General features: G+C 41.7%; 2 protein-coding genes across 6 annotated transcripts; one reads left to right on the top strand and one right to left on the bottom strand.

The window, feature by feature from the left end:
• Positions 1–482: 482 nt before the first annotated feature.
• On the bottom strand, positions 483–6,417 carry LOC114853470 (kynurenine--oxoglutarate transaminase 3-like). 5 transcript variants are annotated; one of them, XM_029146876.3, is made up of 14 exons: positions 6,294–6,417; positions 5,082–5,172; positions 4,626–4,687; positions 4,312–4,456; positions 2,995–3,144; positions 2,800–2,886; positions 2,548–2,673; positions 2,332–2,452; positions 1,885–1,961; positions 1,714–1,803; positions 1,446–1,632; positions 1,263–1,336; positions 1,087–1,173; positions 483–996 (listed from the first exon to the last, which is right to left on the bottom strand). In XM_029146876.3, the coding sequence occupies exons 2-14, from the start codon at positions 5,169–5,171 to the stop codon at positions 940–942; spliced, it is 1,353 nt and encodes a 450-aa protein (XP_029002709.1). In that variant the 5' UTR covers position 5,172; positions 6,294–6,417; the 3' UTR covers positions 483–939. The 5 variants fall into 5 exon arrangements, with proteins under 5 accessions (XP_029002709.1, XP_029002710.1, XP_029002708.1 ...); XM_029146877.3 differs by having other exon boundaries at positions 2,548–2,670; positions 6,244–6,398; XM_029146875.3 differs by having other exon boundaries at positions 6,244–6,398.
• A 2,440-nt stretch (positions 6,418–8,857) lies between these two features.
• Positions 8,858–17,741, top strand: lrrc8c (leucine rich repeat containing 8 VRAC subunit C). Its single transcript, XM_029146874.3, has 3 exons — positions 8,858–9,071; positions 12,156–12,298; positions 14,653–17,741. The coding sequence occupies exons 2-3, from the start codon at positions 12,161–12,163 to the stop codon at positions 16,876–16,878; spliced, it is 2,364 nt and encodes a 787-aa protein (XP_029002707.1). The 5' UTR covers positions 8,858–9,071; positions 12,156–12,160; the 3' UTR covers positions 16,879–17,741.
• Positions 17,742–17,795: the final 54 nt, after the last annotated feature.

Below are 17,795 nucleotides of genomic sequence, written 5' to 3' on the forward strand. Positions count from 1 at the left end.
AAAAGTACTAATGCTACTGATGCAAACATAAAACATGCTGTTGTGGTGATCAGTGCGGTTGCACAGCTGGGGTCTGGGTTCAGAGCCACTAATTGGCCAGGTGCCTTTACGAATGTGTATGTCTGTGTTGATCCTATGAGAAACTGGTCAACTGCACTGGTTGTATGATGGACTCCATGAATCCCACACATCATTCATTTTAATACCCTTGTTAATAAACCCCTTGACGGTCTGAGTAGTATTGAAAACTATTTTGCTATATTGTTACTTACAAACAAGATGCGCTAGACTGGTTTGTACAAGCAGTTGAGGAAAGTTACAGCATTTAATTGACTACTGACATGTTTACAGCTAAACTAAATTTATGATGAACAAATGCTAAACATTTTTTAGTATTTCGAAGTAGAGGGAAATGTTTGTCTCCATTGTAGCAGGTGTGCAAACATATTGGCTTGTTCTGCATAAATGAAGGAACTGGAAAATGACACTGAATACATTTAATATCTATTAATTTGAACAAACACATTTGCAATGTATATGACAGAGTTATTGAAAAGAGAAAAATAATGTGTTACAAATTATTCTGTTAAGAATTATTCTATTAAGGCAGTCAATTACTTAACCATTAGTAGTGCTTCTAATGGTACATACAACTATTCAATTAGCTCATGAAATACTGAATTACGGAACTCAGATGTGCAGAAGGAATAATTAAAAGGTTTTTATATTCACTATAAGGTAACACATTTAAATGACATCTCACAGAGAAACGGTTAGGTTTAATCATCCTACAGTAACTTCATCGACTTATTGTCTCAAAACATGCCCCAGAGTTTACTGGAGGCATTCTACTCCTTTCCAGGTTGTGTGCATGTGACAGTCTAATCCCGGTCTCCAGTTTGACCAGACATCCTAAAGTGATGAAGTCGCAGAATCCCATTAAACCCTTCTCCAACTCTTTAAGATCTTCTCTGCTGCGTCCAGAGTAGCATCTTGCTGTTAAAAGAAAGACACACAAAAAATACATTACAAAAAAAAACAACACAAATTTGTTATAATATACAATGAAGTATATTGTTTATTTACCTTTATGAAACAAAGACGGATATATTTTTCAAAGTGCTTCTGGGACTCCTCTCCCACAAATGCTGTGACTGGAATGGTCGCCAGTTTCTGTACATTATATATTCATTGAATTACCAACAACATTTAAAAAAATGTATGTAGTTACAGTATGACATTGTACAAATGAATTAATCTACCTTTTCTTTAATCATCCACTTTACAAACTTGTAGTCATATGCTTCGTCATCAGTTATGTGCGACAGGTCCTGGTCTATAAAAAAATGTAATAAAATATTTATTTAGTCAGTAGGGTTGGTGCTACATGAAATAGTTTAGTTTAGTTAGATGAAGAAAACTGTTATTGTTTAAATGTTACTGACTGAGTGACGTGACGTCCACCAGCATGAAGTAGCCTCCCTCTGGAATAACAGGGGTCATACCAGCCTCTTGGACGATGGTGGCCATACGGTCCCGCTTGCTCTCAAGTTCCTGGGCCAGTGAGGTGAAGTAGCACTCAGGCTGACCCATTAGCTCAACGTTCTTCAGCAAGCCTTGTGCCACAGCCTCCTGCAGGGAAAAAAACAAAGACTCTTAAAAACAATTCCTTTAAAACCCTTTTGCAGTCATTGTTCTGTGAAGAGGACTTGCCTGAATAGGCGTGGGGCAGGTATACACAGAATTCTGCATGACGGTCTGAAGGTGCTTCATCAAATGCTCAGGTCCTATGGACCAACCAAGCTAGACAACAAAGATGTCCATTATATGGTGCGAGAGGTGACAGATGAATATGGAAATATTTTCCATCAACTGACTTCATACCTTCCACCCAGTAACACTAAATGTTTTCCCTGCACTGCCTACAGTGATTGTTCTATCCCACATTCCAGGCAGAGTGGCTATAAAGAAAGAAAAGAAAAACTACATGGTTAGAATGGCGTTTATCTTTTAGGACCAGTAATAAAATATACAATTTCATTTTATTTCATGCATGTTCTCGATATTAATACCTGAATGCTGTACCAACACAACTACGTCAGTCATCAGTAGGTTACAGTTTTGTCTGTTGATATTTAACAAGCCAGTTATACAAAAGTTTTCCTGCTTTAACAGATCTGTCAGCATTTACTCTAACCAAGCTCCCTGTATCACCGGTTTCATTATCACACTTTCTTGTAAAACTGGAAACTTACACTGGACCCCAAGAAGCCAAATACGAAACATATAAGACTCTTTCATACAAACATGAACTGTTCATATGAATCATACCAATTTTGATATGCTGGTGTCCCTTGTAGGTGAGCCACTCATAAACCTCATCACTGAAGCACAGCGTGTCATGTTTAATACAGAGGTCAGCAATCATCTGCAGCTCATCTCTGGTGAAGACCTGTAGGAAGAAAAGAACAAACATTTAAGGTCCTTCATCCAGTCAGGACGTATTACTTATGCCATATAACAATGCTGTAACAATGCTGCACTAACCTTCCCAATAGGATTATTGGGGGTGTTGATGATTATGGCCTTCGTTTTAGAGTTGAATTTACTGGAGAGCTCATCTGGGTCAAGGATCCAGTCAGCACTTGTGACTGTGTTCTTTCCAGACTGCTTCTAAAAAATGTTGCAGATGTGTAACATTTAATAGTTAAATATACACGCTTCCCCCTACCAGATGCTGTAAATAGTGTAGGTGACATGTTGGACAGAACTGGTCTTGGCTTTTGATTTTAAACTTACACAGCGCAGTGGTATCAACACAGGTTTGGCTCCTGCCATTCGTACCATCGGAACATAGCAATCAAAAAAAGGTTCTATTATGATGACCTGAAGGAAAAAGACATTATGCTGTGAATATACTGTACTTACTGGAAAAACCTTGACTAAATAAATGTATATACATTTGCATGTATATATGTATGGGTGTTCCTTTACCTCATCCCCCTCTTCCACAAGCCCTTGAATTGTGCAGAATAAGGAGCCATAACCTCCAACTGTGACCAGGATTTGTTTAAATGGGTCAATCTCACGACCGCAGACCTTCCCATAAACCTGAGAAAGGGCCTTCACCAGAGAGGGATGACCCTTTGAAATGAACACAAGAGGTTAAGTAGTCTGTATTGTAAACACAGCTGTAGAAATTAATACATGAATACCATATAATAACATATACTTTATATATTGAAACAGTTGCTTTTAGTACCTAGAAGCGTGGTTACATGAGGCATTTTAACTGGCAGCTTGCACAAAACACTGATCACATCAAGAGTCCAATTATTTAGTCCAATTTTGTGATGGGCAAACATATTTGGCTGTTACTTTTGTGGACAGGTGTCTGGAAGTCGAGGCATGGCAACTGGACTTACTTCTTTTCTTCTAAGCTGGAAATAGTTCACCACATATCCAAGTAGTTATTATCAATCTGTGAAACGTTGGCTTTAAGACCACAGGAGCATTAACTAGCTTAAACCACTGCTAAAAACCTGGTCACTATGTTGGCACTGCTGGTTGAACACACATATTGCTGTGCACACAACTAATGAGTTTGCTTCCAAGGTCAGAAAGCTGAAACCATATTGTCCCCTGATGTCACACTTAACCATCAAAAGCATGCCTGAACATGACTTGGTACATTTACACAGGTGTCTTTATAAGTAATCCCATGGTACAGCTATGGGTTCTCCATTCTCACTCAATATTGCAATAAAAGCCGTGGAGAAATAAGCCTGGAACTCTCATCAATGTAGAACACTGGTACAGGTATCTGAATGACACTCCATCCATTAGGTGCAGACCTTTACAGGCCACATGAATTCACTGGACAGAGACATCATGTTTACCAGGGAAGACACCAAGGATAACCGCCTTCCTGGACTGCGCAGGTTATAAGGAAAAAGAGCAATTTAGAGGAAATTTACCCACACTGACCAGTATCGGTTGTCTGACTTATGGTCATTACCCAATGCAGCACAGAATAAAAATAGATATCAGGCCTCTAAACCACAAAGCCAATAAAAAGGATGAGCATCAAATTTTCATTGTCATTGCAACAAAATGTAGATATAGAAACTTGATATATGTCCTGAAAGCAAGCCCAGATATCATGTCCCAACATCCAGGAAGACCTCACCTCACCTTGACCCTTGAATTTCCACAAGTTCCTGTAGCCTTTAGGTTTTAGTTCACTTAATATCTAACTTTCTAGCAAAGTATAAACATTTTGTATGAGTTGCTACAGTTCATGAGCCTTACAAAGCCTCTGGTGTACTGGTTCAGGCTGTCCACCGACGCTGCCTTCGCTAGTGCCTCTTTCACATAAGATGGTGGAGGCATGTCTGGAAATCCTTGACCCAGATTAACAATGGAAGGGTCTGCTGCCAAAGAAGTGAAGGACACCCTAAAAAGAAACAATAAATAATTACTGGATAGAGCACTTACTTTACTCCTAAATGAGGTCTGTGGCAAGCAAAGAAAGTCCACTTAAAAACACAAATGACCTGAGGATAGAAGAGAACTCATCAGCTCATGTGGAAAGCTAAGCGATGCAGGTTTTTTCCTTAACTTACCATACATTCTTGTCCAGTCCCTCAATTCTCTTGGAGTTGGTGTGTCGTGACATCATTGCACCCTTCAACACAAAACCACATGACATGATTCCTTTTGTGTTACAAGACACCTAATAAACCATTAGCTGCATTAGTCTGATTGCTTTTTTCTACAGGCAGAAGCTCAACAGCTGTCACATGCCTAAATGAGGGATCCTTTAGGAAAACAGTAATCATTAACAACAGAGACTGATCTTTGCTCAGTGGTTGTGTATACGTAACAGCCGTGTCGCTATATAAACAGAATGTCCTTGCCAGCAATTACCCCCTAAAAAGATACAAAAAAACTTATGTTTGAGATAAGCTGCGCCAAACGGCTCTCAACTACTTCACCACAGTCCTTTACGACACATCCTCTCAACTAATCTGATCAATTCTGAGCAGGCGTGCTACATTCTGAGGTTTCAGGGAACTGACCTGTGAGGCAGAAATCCTTCTTCTAGAGTGGATGTTTAACGAATGACATGGAAACCGGGAACAGTTCACAACTCGTCGTGCTATGTTCATGCTGCGCAGGAAATAAAGAGACAGTGAGAGTGGGTTTACCTTTCGAGACACGTCCTCTAGCGTTAACGGATAACTGATGCTACTGTGAGTCCTGGTGGCGCTGACCGTCTGCACACACACATTGTATTTGTTCAAGTACTTGAGGCAACTGCGCCACACAAGTCAACGGGCACAAAGGTCAACACAAACTTACAAATAGTGGCGTAACTGATACAATAACATAACTCATCTGAGACTAAATATGACTAGTAAACACATTAACCAGACATTATCACTATAACTATCAAATCAACTGTAAACGACAATGTAATCTTACAAGCCTACAACAGTAGATGGGGCCAGTGTGCTACACGATTACAGCTCCGGTCACCCTCTGTTACAGAGCCTTTAAAAAGCGAACATTATATTTGTCATTGAAACTAATATTTGAGTATTTTTATAATCGAACATACTGGACCGGTATGTTGTTAGTAAAGCTGGTGTGTCGTGTCTACTAGTGACTCCTTTGATTGATGACCCTCAGCCGGGGTCACCATTAACTGCAACAGCTGTCGGGATATAACAGCAGAGCACGTGGGCGTCCTCATGAACGCTGTCATAACATAGCTTGTGTTTTTCTCTTTACAGACGGAAACGTGCGTCAATGCTGCTGCATGGAGCGCACACATGTTCTGCCTGCTTCTCATCTGTGCGGCAGAGGCAGTGACTGCTGCAGGAATTGCGCTGTTCCAAACTCCATGTTGAATCGTTTTTGGTGTATTTGCATTTGTATTACGTATTCGTATTCGGTGTGTGTGTGTGTGTTTTTTTAGGCAAAGTAAATGTAAAATAAATTACTGGTGCGTCACGCCTACTAGGACAAGAAACATATCCGGCTTCTACAAAGAAACCAGAAACGTGTCCGACGTCACCAGTTAATGTGGTCACTAGAACATGTGAAACACCAGGCTAGTATGGCTGACGCATTAGCGTTAGCCAAAGTTAGCAACATTTAGTTCTGTCTGCAAAAGCGGACTGGCTGTGAATCGCAATGGTGGCAGCTGCCTGCAAGTATCTTTAAGGAAACACATACCGTGTCCAGATTGAAGCAAAGGCACCACCAGGTCAGCAACCACAACTTACTTATCGTTAAACCGTACAGCCAAACAACCCCGGCGTCCAGGAGGAGGAGACCGCAGTCAGACCAAACCGGAGAAGAGGCTGCTGCATTTTAGTGCGGTCGGAATTTGAAACTCCTCGAATTACGGTTACGGATCGTGGACAAGAATGCGCTTAAGATTCCACCGACAGTAAGTCAGAGAAGGTTCGCATTAGCTTGTATCGCTGACTGTTTTCTTTTCAGATTTTTCTTATTATGACAAATGTTGAAATATGATATAACCGATGCACATTTTATTCTGAAAGCTTTCAACGCACGGCAGTTATTTTGGATTTGTCAGCAAAAATTCCAAAAAGACAGGAAATGTTTAATATCCTTCTTCCAGACTGGAGTCAGCCTACTTTTTCTTTTTGTCGTGTGACCAATAACACAGCAGCGTTAAACCTAACGAGTTACAGTGAATGCACCATTGTCCCTATCAGTAGTTTATTAAGATATAGATAGCCAAAAATGCCATACAATGATGGCATTAAAATGAGCTCAATTAATAATACACAACCTGTAATACATAACCTGTGATACATAACCTGTGACGTAGCACAGGTTATGTTTGGGTGACTCGTTTAGGTCAATATGTCTTCTGCCATCCACTGCCCATTTACCAGACAGCTATAAATGCTCTGTTGACCTGATTCTGCCAAGTCAGGCTGATGAAGTCAAACACGTGCAGCATTATTTTTGTTCTTGTGAGGCTATTCTCTGCAGCCCCTATGCTGGTGTTGTGGAAATGACTGGATGGCACGTTACATGTTGAGGTATTCACACAGAATTCAGGAGGAAAAAGAATATGCTGTACTTTACAGTACATGTCTTGTTTAGAAGCATTCTAGCAGCCAGTGTGTGTTTTCCCTTGGAAGGGTGCCTCTCTGTGAGTTAGGGTGTATTTGAATCCCTAAAGTTTGAAGCCACTTTAGGGCCGGTTAATCCAGGGCTTGCTATGTCTTGACAGGTTTTTGCTTTTGCCCAGAGTTATCCATTTGCAATCTAAGTCCCCCTCCAGGTACCGGGTGTTTCAGGTTGTAGTGTCCTGTCAGTCACACTGTCCTCTGATTTCTGTAAAAAATAAACGATCATATCATCACTATAACATAAAAGTCTATTAGTATACAATCGTGCAAAACACTTTTGTTAAGAACAATTTAAAGAATTAAAGAATGTAAACATAACAATAGCATTATGGTATTTATTTTTCTCTGTTTTGTAGAATTTTATATTGTGTATGAATCCACAATGAATTAAATAAAATATATGTGAACACACAGTACAAAACATTTTTTGGGCCTAATCAAGCAGTAACATTACCATGTTATCTTGGCATAAGAACGCAATCTACATATATGTAAGTCAGGAGGACATCAAACAAACAACAAAAACAACAATAAAACCTGCTGGAAAGGGTTTGGCATGCACTGTGGTATTTTTTATTACATTACCAAAACTACACCTGATTTAGATTAGACGCCATAATATTGTTGATTGCACATTTCTATGTGAAGAATCAAAACCTGCATTTTAACCCATTATTATCATCCTTGCATGTGGGTCCACATATGACGTTCAGTGACCCTCTGCGGCAGGATCTGCAGTGTATCAGCTGCAGCTCACATCTAAGTTCTTGACTACATTACATTTAAAGTGGTGTGGCGTCAGAGAAGAAAAGGAAATTTCCCCTGTGGCAAAGCAGCATTTTACATTATTAATACAGTGCAATGGATCTGCAGCATCTCTCTGTCTAGTCGTAAGTAGAGGAAATGCTCAATTGCCGATGGTTATGGCTTTTTGCTCATTAAACTGGGATCGTCCAGCACTGCTATAAAAGCAGAGCTTTCAAAACTTTGTGAAAGCCTTTGTGTACAAGGAACAAACAAGGGGGAAGGGAATGAAACCAGATGTTTATCAAAAGTATACAGCAAATGATAATGTCTGGATTTCATTAGATTTACGGTGTATATATATATATACTGTATACATACAGTATATAATATAGGTTTGAAAGTACAAAGTTGTATAAATTCATCATGACTGTGGGTCAGAATTGTCACTACATTATTTTACATTACTGTAAACAGACGTTTTTTTTTCCCTCTGCTGACGTCGTCTGCGTCATCTAGTAACTAGTCATAGTAGCAGGATTCACATGATCATCCAAACTGTGAACGTTTCTGGGAAGCAGAGATATTTTAATAAAGGGAAGTTTGAATGAGCTTTTAAAGCGTTCGCAAACTACAACCTCGGGAACTAAGCTTAAAAACAATGACTTGTCTGCTGGAATAGACGGGAGGCATTACTTAACAATCCAACGTTAAAAACGAACCTAAAGTAGAAGTATATATTTACAACATTTTGATGACAACGCAGTTTATGGTTACTTTTCACTTGTGCATTTAGTAAAGTAGACATTTAGGATCTTTGGATTACAATGGTTTAAAGGTAAACGATCAGACCATAAATAATGTAATCAGCATCAGAGATGAGGGAGCCCGACTGCCGGCCCCTCCCATCACTCTCTCCTTAACAGCTGTCCCATATGGGCGAAATACATCACAGGCAGTGAAGTCTCTGCGTCTCAAGTCCACGCCCCTGTGGCTGGTAGTACATGCCTACACAGTCTTGCCCGGGATCCAGAAAAGCTGGCGGACGGGGGACAAAGAGGACCGAGCGCGTCCCGGATCCCGAAACCTCGACGCAGGAAAAGCCGAACCCTCACATCCTCAAGTCAAGGACTTACCCGAAATAAACAGGTAAATGCTATTATTGTTTTGCTACAGCGGACAGTTTATTATGAGGCAGAGTGCGGAGTGTTTACCAACCCGTCAGAACTGACGGTACCGGTAGTGGAGTTTAGCAGGTACAGTCCGGATGACTGGAAACACGGCCACGCCGTGCGTCGAGCCTCCCTCGTGGCAAAAAGCGCAAAGCGCGGGCCTAAACGTCTCCGTGGGTTTTGAGCTTGATCTTGTAACCGGATGCAATCGTTTAGCGGCGGCCGTGCTGATCACACACTGAATCACGGCGTCTGGCCGGTGTGCACGTTCCTTCCCTCTAAAGTCTCAAAAAGTGCGCCGCGCTACACAAACATCCAAGATGTTCAGTTTCTTCCTGCATTGCGGGTGTTTTCCTTCTCGGTCCACATCCCCAATGAGACAGGACTTCTGTGCGCCAGGGGCTGGGTGTGTTCCAAACACGTCTGTTTTTAGATTATCAGGGATACAGACAAATTTCCTGCTGGAAAGGGACAAGGATATGACCTGGTGAGCTCAAGTCAATGGCTGACTCATCCAGTGGAACGACAGCATTGTCCTGGGTATCCATCGTTTTCTCTGTGCCATCTTGTCTTTAATTAGCTACAGTACAATGATAAATACAATTAGCAAATCACAAAATAAAAAACAACCAGCATCTGGTATAGTCAAAGAATGTAAACTGAGTTAATCTCTTTTCTACAAATCACTCCCACTTGAACCTAAAATAGAAGCACCACTTACTTTAAAACTTTGGTTTAGTCATAATGTGTAATGATGTCATTGGACTTAATTCTACATCTGCTTCAGCCTGAGGACAGAACTCCTGCCTTACAAACACCAGGATATCGACCTTCACCATTATATTATGTGTGGTTGTGTCTTGTGAATTCCTCATGTTTGTGGCGCATTAGCCACAGCGTCAAAAGTGACAAATCATTAAAATCCTAGCCTGCAACTAGATGGCTCTGGTACAAGTAAAAACCTGCATCACTTTATCAAAAAGTCTAAAAGTGTGGATTGTGCTAATTGTATGATTTTACATAACCAGAATTTAGTTGCTGTAGTTCATGAAGGTGGAGCTAGTTTCTATTTAAGGTTTTGCTTTTGCGTGTACAGATGGCCTTATCTGCACAACCGGACAAAAAGCCACGAGGATACAAAGTTCAGAGACATCAGTAATTAGGCGTAATTATCCAGAGGCACTGTCTGTACTGCAACTTTCCTCATCATTTCCAAACACGCAAACAGATCTGGAGATAAATAACTCATTAGTTCATAAGATAACTACGTTCAAATAGTAAACAAGTAAATTAAGGAGAAAATTTGTAGATTAAGTGTTGGGACGGAGTTCATAGTAAGTGGAACCTTTTTTTCTGCACACACCTTATGATGCTAGATTTATTAAATGACAAAGCCAGTTTATAATAAAAGCAACATTAAAATAGGATGAATATATCAAACTTACCAAAAGTTCTGTTCACATTTCTTTACAACTAGAAATGGGTGAGACTAATGTCCGTTTGTAATTGTGTCTTCACAGTGAGTAGACTCTAATCTTCTTGTTGTTGTGACAATAAAATTGAAAAATCAATAAAAAATTATGTATTAAAGGCCTAATTGATTAAGATCTCTAAAGACCCTCAGGCTTTTGGCACCCATTTCCACAATATCATAGAGCGGCACACATTAATAATGGACTATGATTTGACTGAAGATTCATTCGGCGGCTATGTTGAGCTGTGGATAATAAAACACTGCACATTATGGTCTGGCAGCCTCTAAATTATTCAGGACCTGCTTACATGCGTGGACATTTTGGACTGTAGAGTCTTCACCGCCTGCATCACTGCCGAAACCTCCTCGCAGTCAGATCCTATCTTCTTTGCACCGTTTTTACGGGAAGCGCCGGGGATGTGTGGCTCAAACTGTTCTCAACAAAAGACAGGCTTTATAACAGGCTTTTAAGAGCTGAATGGCTGAGGATCATGCTGTGTAAGTCCCCACAGGACTCAGATCTGGTTTCATTCACCATTGGAAGTTGGTATGTTCACACAAAGGTGAGAGCCTGCTTTGAAAACAAGGGTAAGAATGGAGCCTCTTCATAGCTATGGAGTCTGTGTCCAAACACAAGCTGTCGCAACCTCTATGTATTAGTATCACTTTAAATTGTGTGTACATACATACATACATATAACTGAGGCTGTATTCACCTAGATGTTCAGCCCTCGTGGACAAAACAGCCCTCTCCCATTTGAGAGGGGAAGTGAGGGGGGGGTGGGCAGAAACGACTCCACGTTAAGCGATTAAAAAGTTTGACAGACTGGTTCCAGTCGTCTTAATGCCGCTGTGTTTTTCTCCTCCACCTGTTACAGTGGGGTTGAATGGAGGAGACACAGGCTGCCTGTTGCCGAGCTCTGGAGGTGTGTGGCGCTGGCCCATGTTTGTTTACATGCTTGCGCTGTGACTGGTCGGTTACTCTCTGTCATATCTGCCGTCGCCAGACACGCCGGCGATGATGTTGATCTGTTTTTACTAGTCCTCCCCAGAACTTGTGCTGCAAAACACGTTAAAACAATGAACTACCCTCTTCAATGATGATCCTCTCAGTGGTGGACAGTGAGGGACGTTTCAGACACTTTGCATGAATGGCGTGTTTGATCTGTTTATTTTCCTATCTATAAATGGGCAGCAGTGCATTGTTGGATTGTTAGCAGAGTGTACTGAGAGACTAGCCGGGCTCTCCTTTGACAGTAAATGGCACCTGTTGTTCCCTGGAATGCTCGTCTTCACGCTTGAAATGTTTTGGTGCTTTGCACTCTTGTTGACAATATGAGTACCCGAATGCTTCAATCAACCATCTTTAAATAAGCTAATTTTAATGAAATATGAGCATGACACAAGTAGAGCTGTGGGGCCAGACAACCTTCTGTAGACTGAAAACCCAATTATTCCAAGGGGACGTCGGTGAAGGCCAAACACACACAATGTAGTTACAAGTGGGATATTGCGTGACGTGCTTAAATATTGGTCCTATTGTATTGACTCAAGGTCATATTGGCTAACTCTGCTCTTTTCAAACAGGCATTATGATTCCTGTGATGGAATTCCGGCAGTTCACTGAACAGCAGCCGGCGTTCAGGGTCCTAAAGCCGTGGTGGGACGTGTTCACCGACTACCTGTCCGTCATCATGCTCATGATCGGCGTCTTCGGCTGCACTCTTCAGGTCAGTAATGGTAGCTTCACTTAGGGGCCGGCCCCTCCCTCCATGAGTGCACTTTCTAACGGCCTGCGTTGATTAATGCTCGCTGATGTAAGCCTCTGTTTGAAGGAGAAATGTTCCTACTGTGTACTGATGTAATGTGAAATATGACCCACTCCACGTCCGTGAGATAAATCAAGTGGCCTTGTTGTTTTTTACGATACCCCCGAGTCGTTGAACCCACCGCTGCAGACCTAGGCTCTCTGCTGCCCTCACACCAGCTCCAATCCGCCCCTCTGCAGCACTTTTTTTTTCAATCTATACTGTGAGCAGCAAAGGCAGCATTCAGCCCCTTCAGGAGTTTACAAGTGGAAACATTTGCCAACCCAGCCCCTTTTAGTAAACACCGGATTCCAAACTCCCATTGCTGATGCTTTGCTTCTTTCTGTGTGCAATAGGGATGTGTTGGCTGCTGCAGGAGTAAACTTCTGGGAATGATACTAAACACTTTGGAAAAACTGTTAACAGGATATTTATCAGGCTGGGAGATCTATTGTTTCTCTCTCTCTCTCTTTCTCACTTTAACAATGTTTGGACGTGGTCTAATAGTTCCTAAATTGAGTGGGCAGTTAATTATGCAGCCCGGTTTAGTTTACAGCTGGGGGCATGATCAACATGGCGAGTTGTGTAATTACTTCGTGTCCTGACGCAGAAGCCTCCTTATTTAGAGTTAGAGCAAAAATACAGGGAGAAACGGAGCTAGTAAAAATCTGCAGCACCATGTTTCACAGACTTATTTTTAATCAGTAAAGTGCTGCTGCACCACAACATCTCTCTCACTATGGTTAAGCTATCTTGCATCTCCCCTCTCATAAATCAATGTTATTCACATTTCCATGCTGCAGTAGTGTCAGATCACATTACACAATAATGAGCTGAGCATCAGGCAGCTCAGCACAGAGAACAAAATGTCTTCTCGCTATCCCGGGCACCACTGGATTAAAAGTGCCCACTTCCTGCCGTTAGTGCTGCAGAAAGAAGCAGCTGTTTTTGATTATTTACACTTTAAGTAAATACCAAAGGTAGCTGTTGTGACCAGTGTTTATGTGCGATTTGTAAACCAGGTTAGGAACAGATGACTCAGATGTAAGCATTGTCACGGTGAAACCTTGTCCACAGGCACCAAGTTCAAAATCAGGCAGCTTTATGTGCATGAGGATCTTAAAGGCCAAGGCCAAGGCCAAAGAAACATCATCGTAACCCTTCAAGCTAAATTAAATGAATGCAGAAAATAATTGATACTGTGCAGTGGTGCATGCAGATGTGCTTAAATGAGATCATGTTCTACAATCAGCTTTTCAGTATAATGTACAGAGAGAGTATTTGTCTCTAGATGAGCCATAGCCAGTGGTTTGAAGCTGCTGTGGTGTTTTAGCTTGTGTCTGTGACTGCTGAGAAGAGACTTAATACTGTTAAGGCATCCACTAATGCTCTTCCTCTTGTTTCCCTCCACCCTGTCATTTTGCATCTGCACTTCTTTCCTGTGTCTAACCTGATATCGGAGGTATTACTTGCTTTCAGGCTATTAGTGGCAGCAGCTAACTGTAATGCTTGTCTAGTACAATTCACTGTCAAATGTAAATGTTCTCTAAAGGTTCAGTTAATCTATTTCTTTCAACCATCTTTAGCTCAACTTTTTATTCAAATACATAAGTTTCCATCATCCAATCGCACTCGGCTTTGGTCAAATAATTATCTTACTAACTGCCTGTTCTGGCTGATCCCTCATTCCCTGACTCGCCCTCTGCCTCAAATTAAATAAAGGCAATTATGTGCAATTTCATTATTATTGATATTACTTGCTATACAACGCACACGTGAAGGCGCACACATCTAAAAACACTTTGAGTTGACAAGGGAACTTTTGAAGACTCAAATATTTTGTTACCTTCGTTACAAAACGACTGCGACTGAAGCCAGTGACTGTCCAACTGACTGCTCGTGTTTGGGAGTAGGAAATACGGGAGCAAGTACGTGGAGTGACTGACCAAGACAGCGACTGTTCGGGCTCGAGCGAGAAAAGTAAAACCTGGAGTGGAGTAAGAAAAAAAACAAACATTCACCTTCTCTAAAGGCACTTCGGACTGTGGGGGCAAATGGGCATGTGCACGTCCCTGTGACTAGCAGACATTTTTATTTGCATTTTATTTTCTATATTTCATCAATGGCCTACTGTGAAATTATTGTTTGAACCACTGGGCAGATTTACAGGAGGAATGAGCATTGTAGCCGTATTCAGCTCTCTTAATACTGTTCGTCCATGATGAGAAAAGTGTCTGAATGTGTTTTTTCTTTCTTGTTTTTGTTGGTATTTCTAGGTAGCTCAAGACAAAATCATTTGCCTTCCTCAGAGAATGTCATCAAACGCCAGTGAACTGGACTTAAAGTCAGTGTTACACGTGCAGGCCAACGCTTCAGCTCCGCCTAAAGAAATGAAAGGCCTGAAGACCAATTTGGACATTCAACAGTACAGTTTCATCAACCAGATGTGTTATGAGAAGGCCCTGCATTGGTATGCCAAGTACTTTCCTTACTTGGTCCTCATACACACTGTGGTTTTCATGGTGTGCAGCAACTTCTGGTTCAAATTCCCCGGCTCGAGTTCTAAGATAGAGCACTTTGTCGCTATGCTCGGCAAGTGCTTTGACTCTCCCTGGACCACGCGTGCTTTGTCTGAGGTGTCCGGAGAAAACCCTGAAGAAAAGGACAGTAAAAAGAACAGTGACCTGGCTTTATCGCCCGGAGAAGGCATTCTGGAGAAGTCGCCGTCCCTTCGGTCCATCCCCGAGAAGATTGTAGCCGACAAGGCGGCCAGTGTCCTTGATAAAAAGGAGGGCGAACAAGCCAAAGCTCTTTTTGAAAAAGTGAAGAAGTTTCGTTTGCACGTGGAGGAAGGAGACATCCTCTACCTTATGTACGTTCGCCAGACTGTGTTCAAGGTGTTTAAATTCCTCCTAATCATTGCCTATAACAGTTCTCTGGTAAATAAGGTGCGGCATAGGGTACATTGCGAAGTTCCCATCCAAGACATGATTGGTTACAAAGAGTTTCAGTGTAATCACACTATGGCTCATTTGTTTTCAAAGCTTTCCTACTGTTACCTCTGCTTGGTGGCCGTCTATGGATTAACAAGTCTTTACACCTCTTACTGGCTGTTTTACCGCTCGCTCAAAGAATACTCCTTTGAGTATGTGCGTCAGGAAACAGGCATCAGCGACATCCCGGACGTCAAGAACGACTTTGCCTTCATGCTACACATGATTGATCAGTATGACCCACTGTATTCGAAAAGATTTGCTGTTTTTCTGTCGGAGGTCAGCGAGAACAAATTGAAACAACTCAATCTAAACCACGAGTGGACTGCGGAGAAACTGCGCCAACGGATCCAGACTAATGGCAACAACAGACTTGAACTTCAGCTTTTCATGCTTCCGGGGCTGCCCGACACCGTTTTTGAGCTATCAGAGCTGCAGTCGCTCAAACTGGAGATCATTAACAACGTCACCATCCCTGCCTCCATCTCTCAGCTTGAGGACCTTCAGGAATTGTCTCTTTATCAGTGCTCTTTAAAGCTGCACCTAACCGCTACCTCCTTCCTCAAAGAGAACCTGAAAGTGCTTCGCGTGAAGTTTGACGATAACAGGGAACTTCCAAACTGGATGTATGGCCTTCGCACCTTAGAAGAGCTCTATCTCATTGGCTCATTCAGCACCGATGCCTCTAAGAATATAGTTCTTGAGTCATTGCGGGAGCTGAAGTGCTTGAAAACACTGTCCCTTAAGAGTAATTTGACCAAGATTCCTCAGTCAATAGTGGATGTTTCCAGTCATCTGCAGCGGCTGTACCTACACAACGATGGCACCAAGCTAGTGATGCTCAACAACCTGAAAAAGATGACCAATCTTATCGAGCTGGAGCTTGTGCGCTGTGACCTTGAACGCATCCCTCATGCAATCTTCAGCCTTACAAACCTACAAGAGCTTGACCTGAAAGAGAACAACATTCGCTCAATAGAGGAGATTATCAGCTTCCAACATCTTCGCAAGCTCACCTGTCTCAAGCTCTGGTACAATGGCATCATGTACATCCCAGAGCACATCAAGAAGCTCAGCAGCTTAGAACGTCTCTACTTCAGCCATAACAAGATTGAGATATTGCCTTCGCACCTGTTTCTGTGCCACAAGCTGCGCTCGCTGGACTTGTCTAACAACGACATTCGATTCATTCCTCCAGAAATCGGAGTTCTCCAGAGTCTGCAATATTTCTCAGTCAGCTGCAACAAAATTGAAAACCTACCAGACGAGTTGTTCTTTTGCAAAAAGCTCAAAACGCTGAAGCTGGGCAAGAACTCGCTGTCCATACTCTCGCCAAAGATTTCATACCTGGCTCAGCTGACATACCTCGAGCTCAAAGGCAACCACTTCGAGGTCCTGCCACAGGAGCTTGGTTTGTGTCGCGCTTTAAAGAGCAGCTGCCTTATAGTGGAAGAGACATTGTTTGAAACTCTGCCCTCAGACGTCAGGGACCAAATGGGGGCAGAGTGACATGCCTTACTGTTGCCGTAGTGCCTGCTGCTTTGTTTTGTGCCTCAACTCAACTTGAGTTTGGTTTTAACTCATTACCATACTTAAGTATTACACTACAATTAAGAGTAATTATTTTTTTCCCATTTCCTTGATAAAGGAGGGAAAGTACGCTTTTTTTGTTTGTTTTTTTTTTACTTTACATATGGTCACGTAGAGTGTGGCTCAACAGGGGTGCTTGATGCAATGCATTTTTGGAATCCCACTGTTTTAATGAAAAGACTGAAACCAAACGTGTATTCATATACAGTATTAAACGAATTAATGCTTAAGCTAGAGAAAGAGATTAGCTTAGTTCAGCTTAGCTTAGCACAAACATCCAGCCTGGCTCTGTTTAAGATGACACCAGCCAAGTTAGATAATAAACTTTTTGGACATGGGGAGTTATGTAGATTGAGTTTCATGAAATGTTTTTCAGCCCGGTGCTTTTTCAGAATTAGTGACTCTAGACACGCTCATTGGTGTATTTTTAATCACTGAATCGAGCCAAAGTGCTCATCGTTATACTAGGCTAACGGCGCCTCTCCATTTTAGTTTGCCATTGAAATCACACAATCTGACTGCTACAAAAAATAATTACTGAATGTAAAATTTAAACTGAAGACCTCGCTTAGGATGAGGCGGTAGCCTTATGTTGTAAATATTTTAAGGTGCCCTTATTAAGTCTTATTTTCTTTAGGAGACTGTTATAATTGTAGACTGCAGCAGGGATATGCATAATAAGCAAAGAACATATCTTTATAAGTACATATATTTCCTTGGCCAAATACTTCTGTATTATGCATAGATGTCATTGTAAAGTGCATTAAACTTGAAGGACTGTGTCATGTTTTTGCTATTTTGTGGCTGTTAAGATCTACATAATGCTGCCTATTACA

This window comes from Betta splendens, chromosome 4 (genome assembly GCF_900634795.4).
Source record: "Betta splendens chromosome 4, fBetSpl5.4, whole genome shotgun sequence".
In the NCBI taxonomy this organism is placed as follows: domain Eukaryota; kingdom Metazoa; phylum Chordata; class Actinopteri; order Anabantiformes; family Osphronemidae; genus Betta; species Betta splendens.

Bases quoted from the DNA above. Each gene is read 5' to 3' on its own strand.
- LOC114853470 (XM_029146876.3), bottom strand. From the start codon at position 5,171: ATGAACATAGCACGACGAGTTGTGAACTGTTCCCGGTTTCCATGTCAT. The intron at 2,674-2,799 runs GTAAGTTTAAAA...AACATTTTTTAG, and splicing joins TGTTGATACCACTGCGCTGT to AAGCAGTCTGGAAAGAACAC. The intron at 1,174-1,262 runs GTAGATTAATTC...TATAATGTACAG, and splicing joins AGTGGATGATTAAAGAAAAG to AAACTGGCGACCATTCCAGT.
- lrrc8c (XM_029146874.3), top strand. From the start codon at position 12,161: ATGATTCCTGTGATGGAATTCCGGCAGTTCACTGAACAGCAGCCGGCG. The intron at 12,299-14,652 runs GTCAGTAATGGT...TGGTATTTCTAG, and splicing joins TCTTCGGCTGCACTCTTCAG to GTAGCTCAAGACAAAATCAT.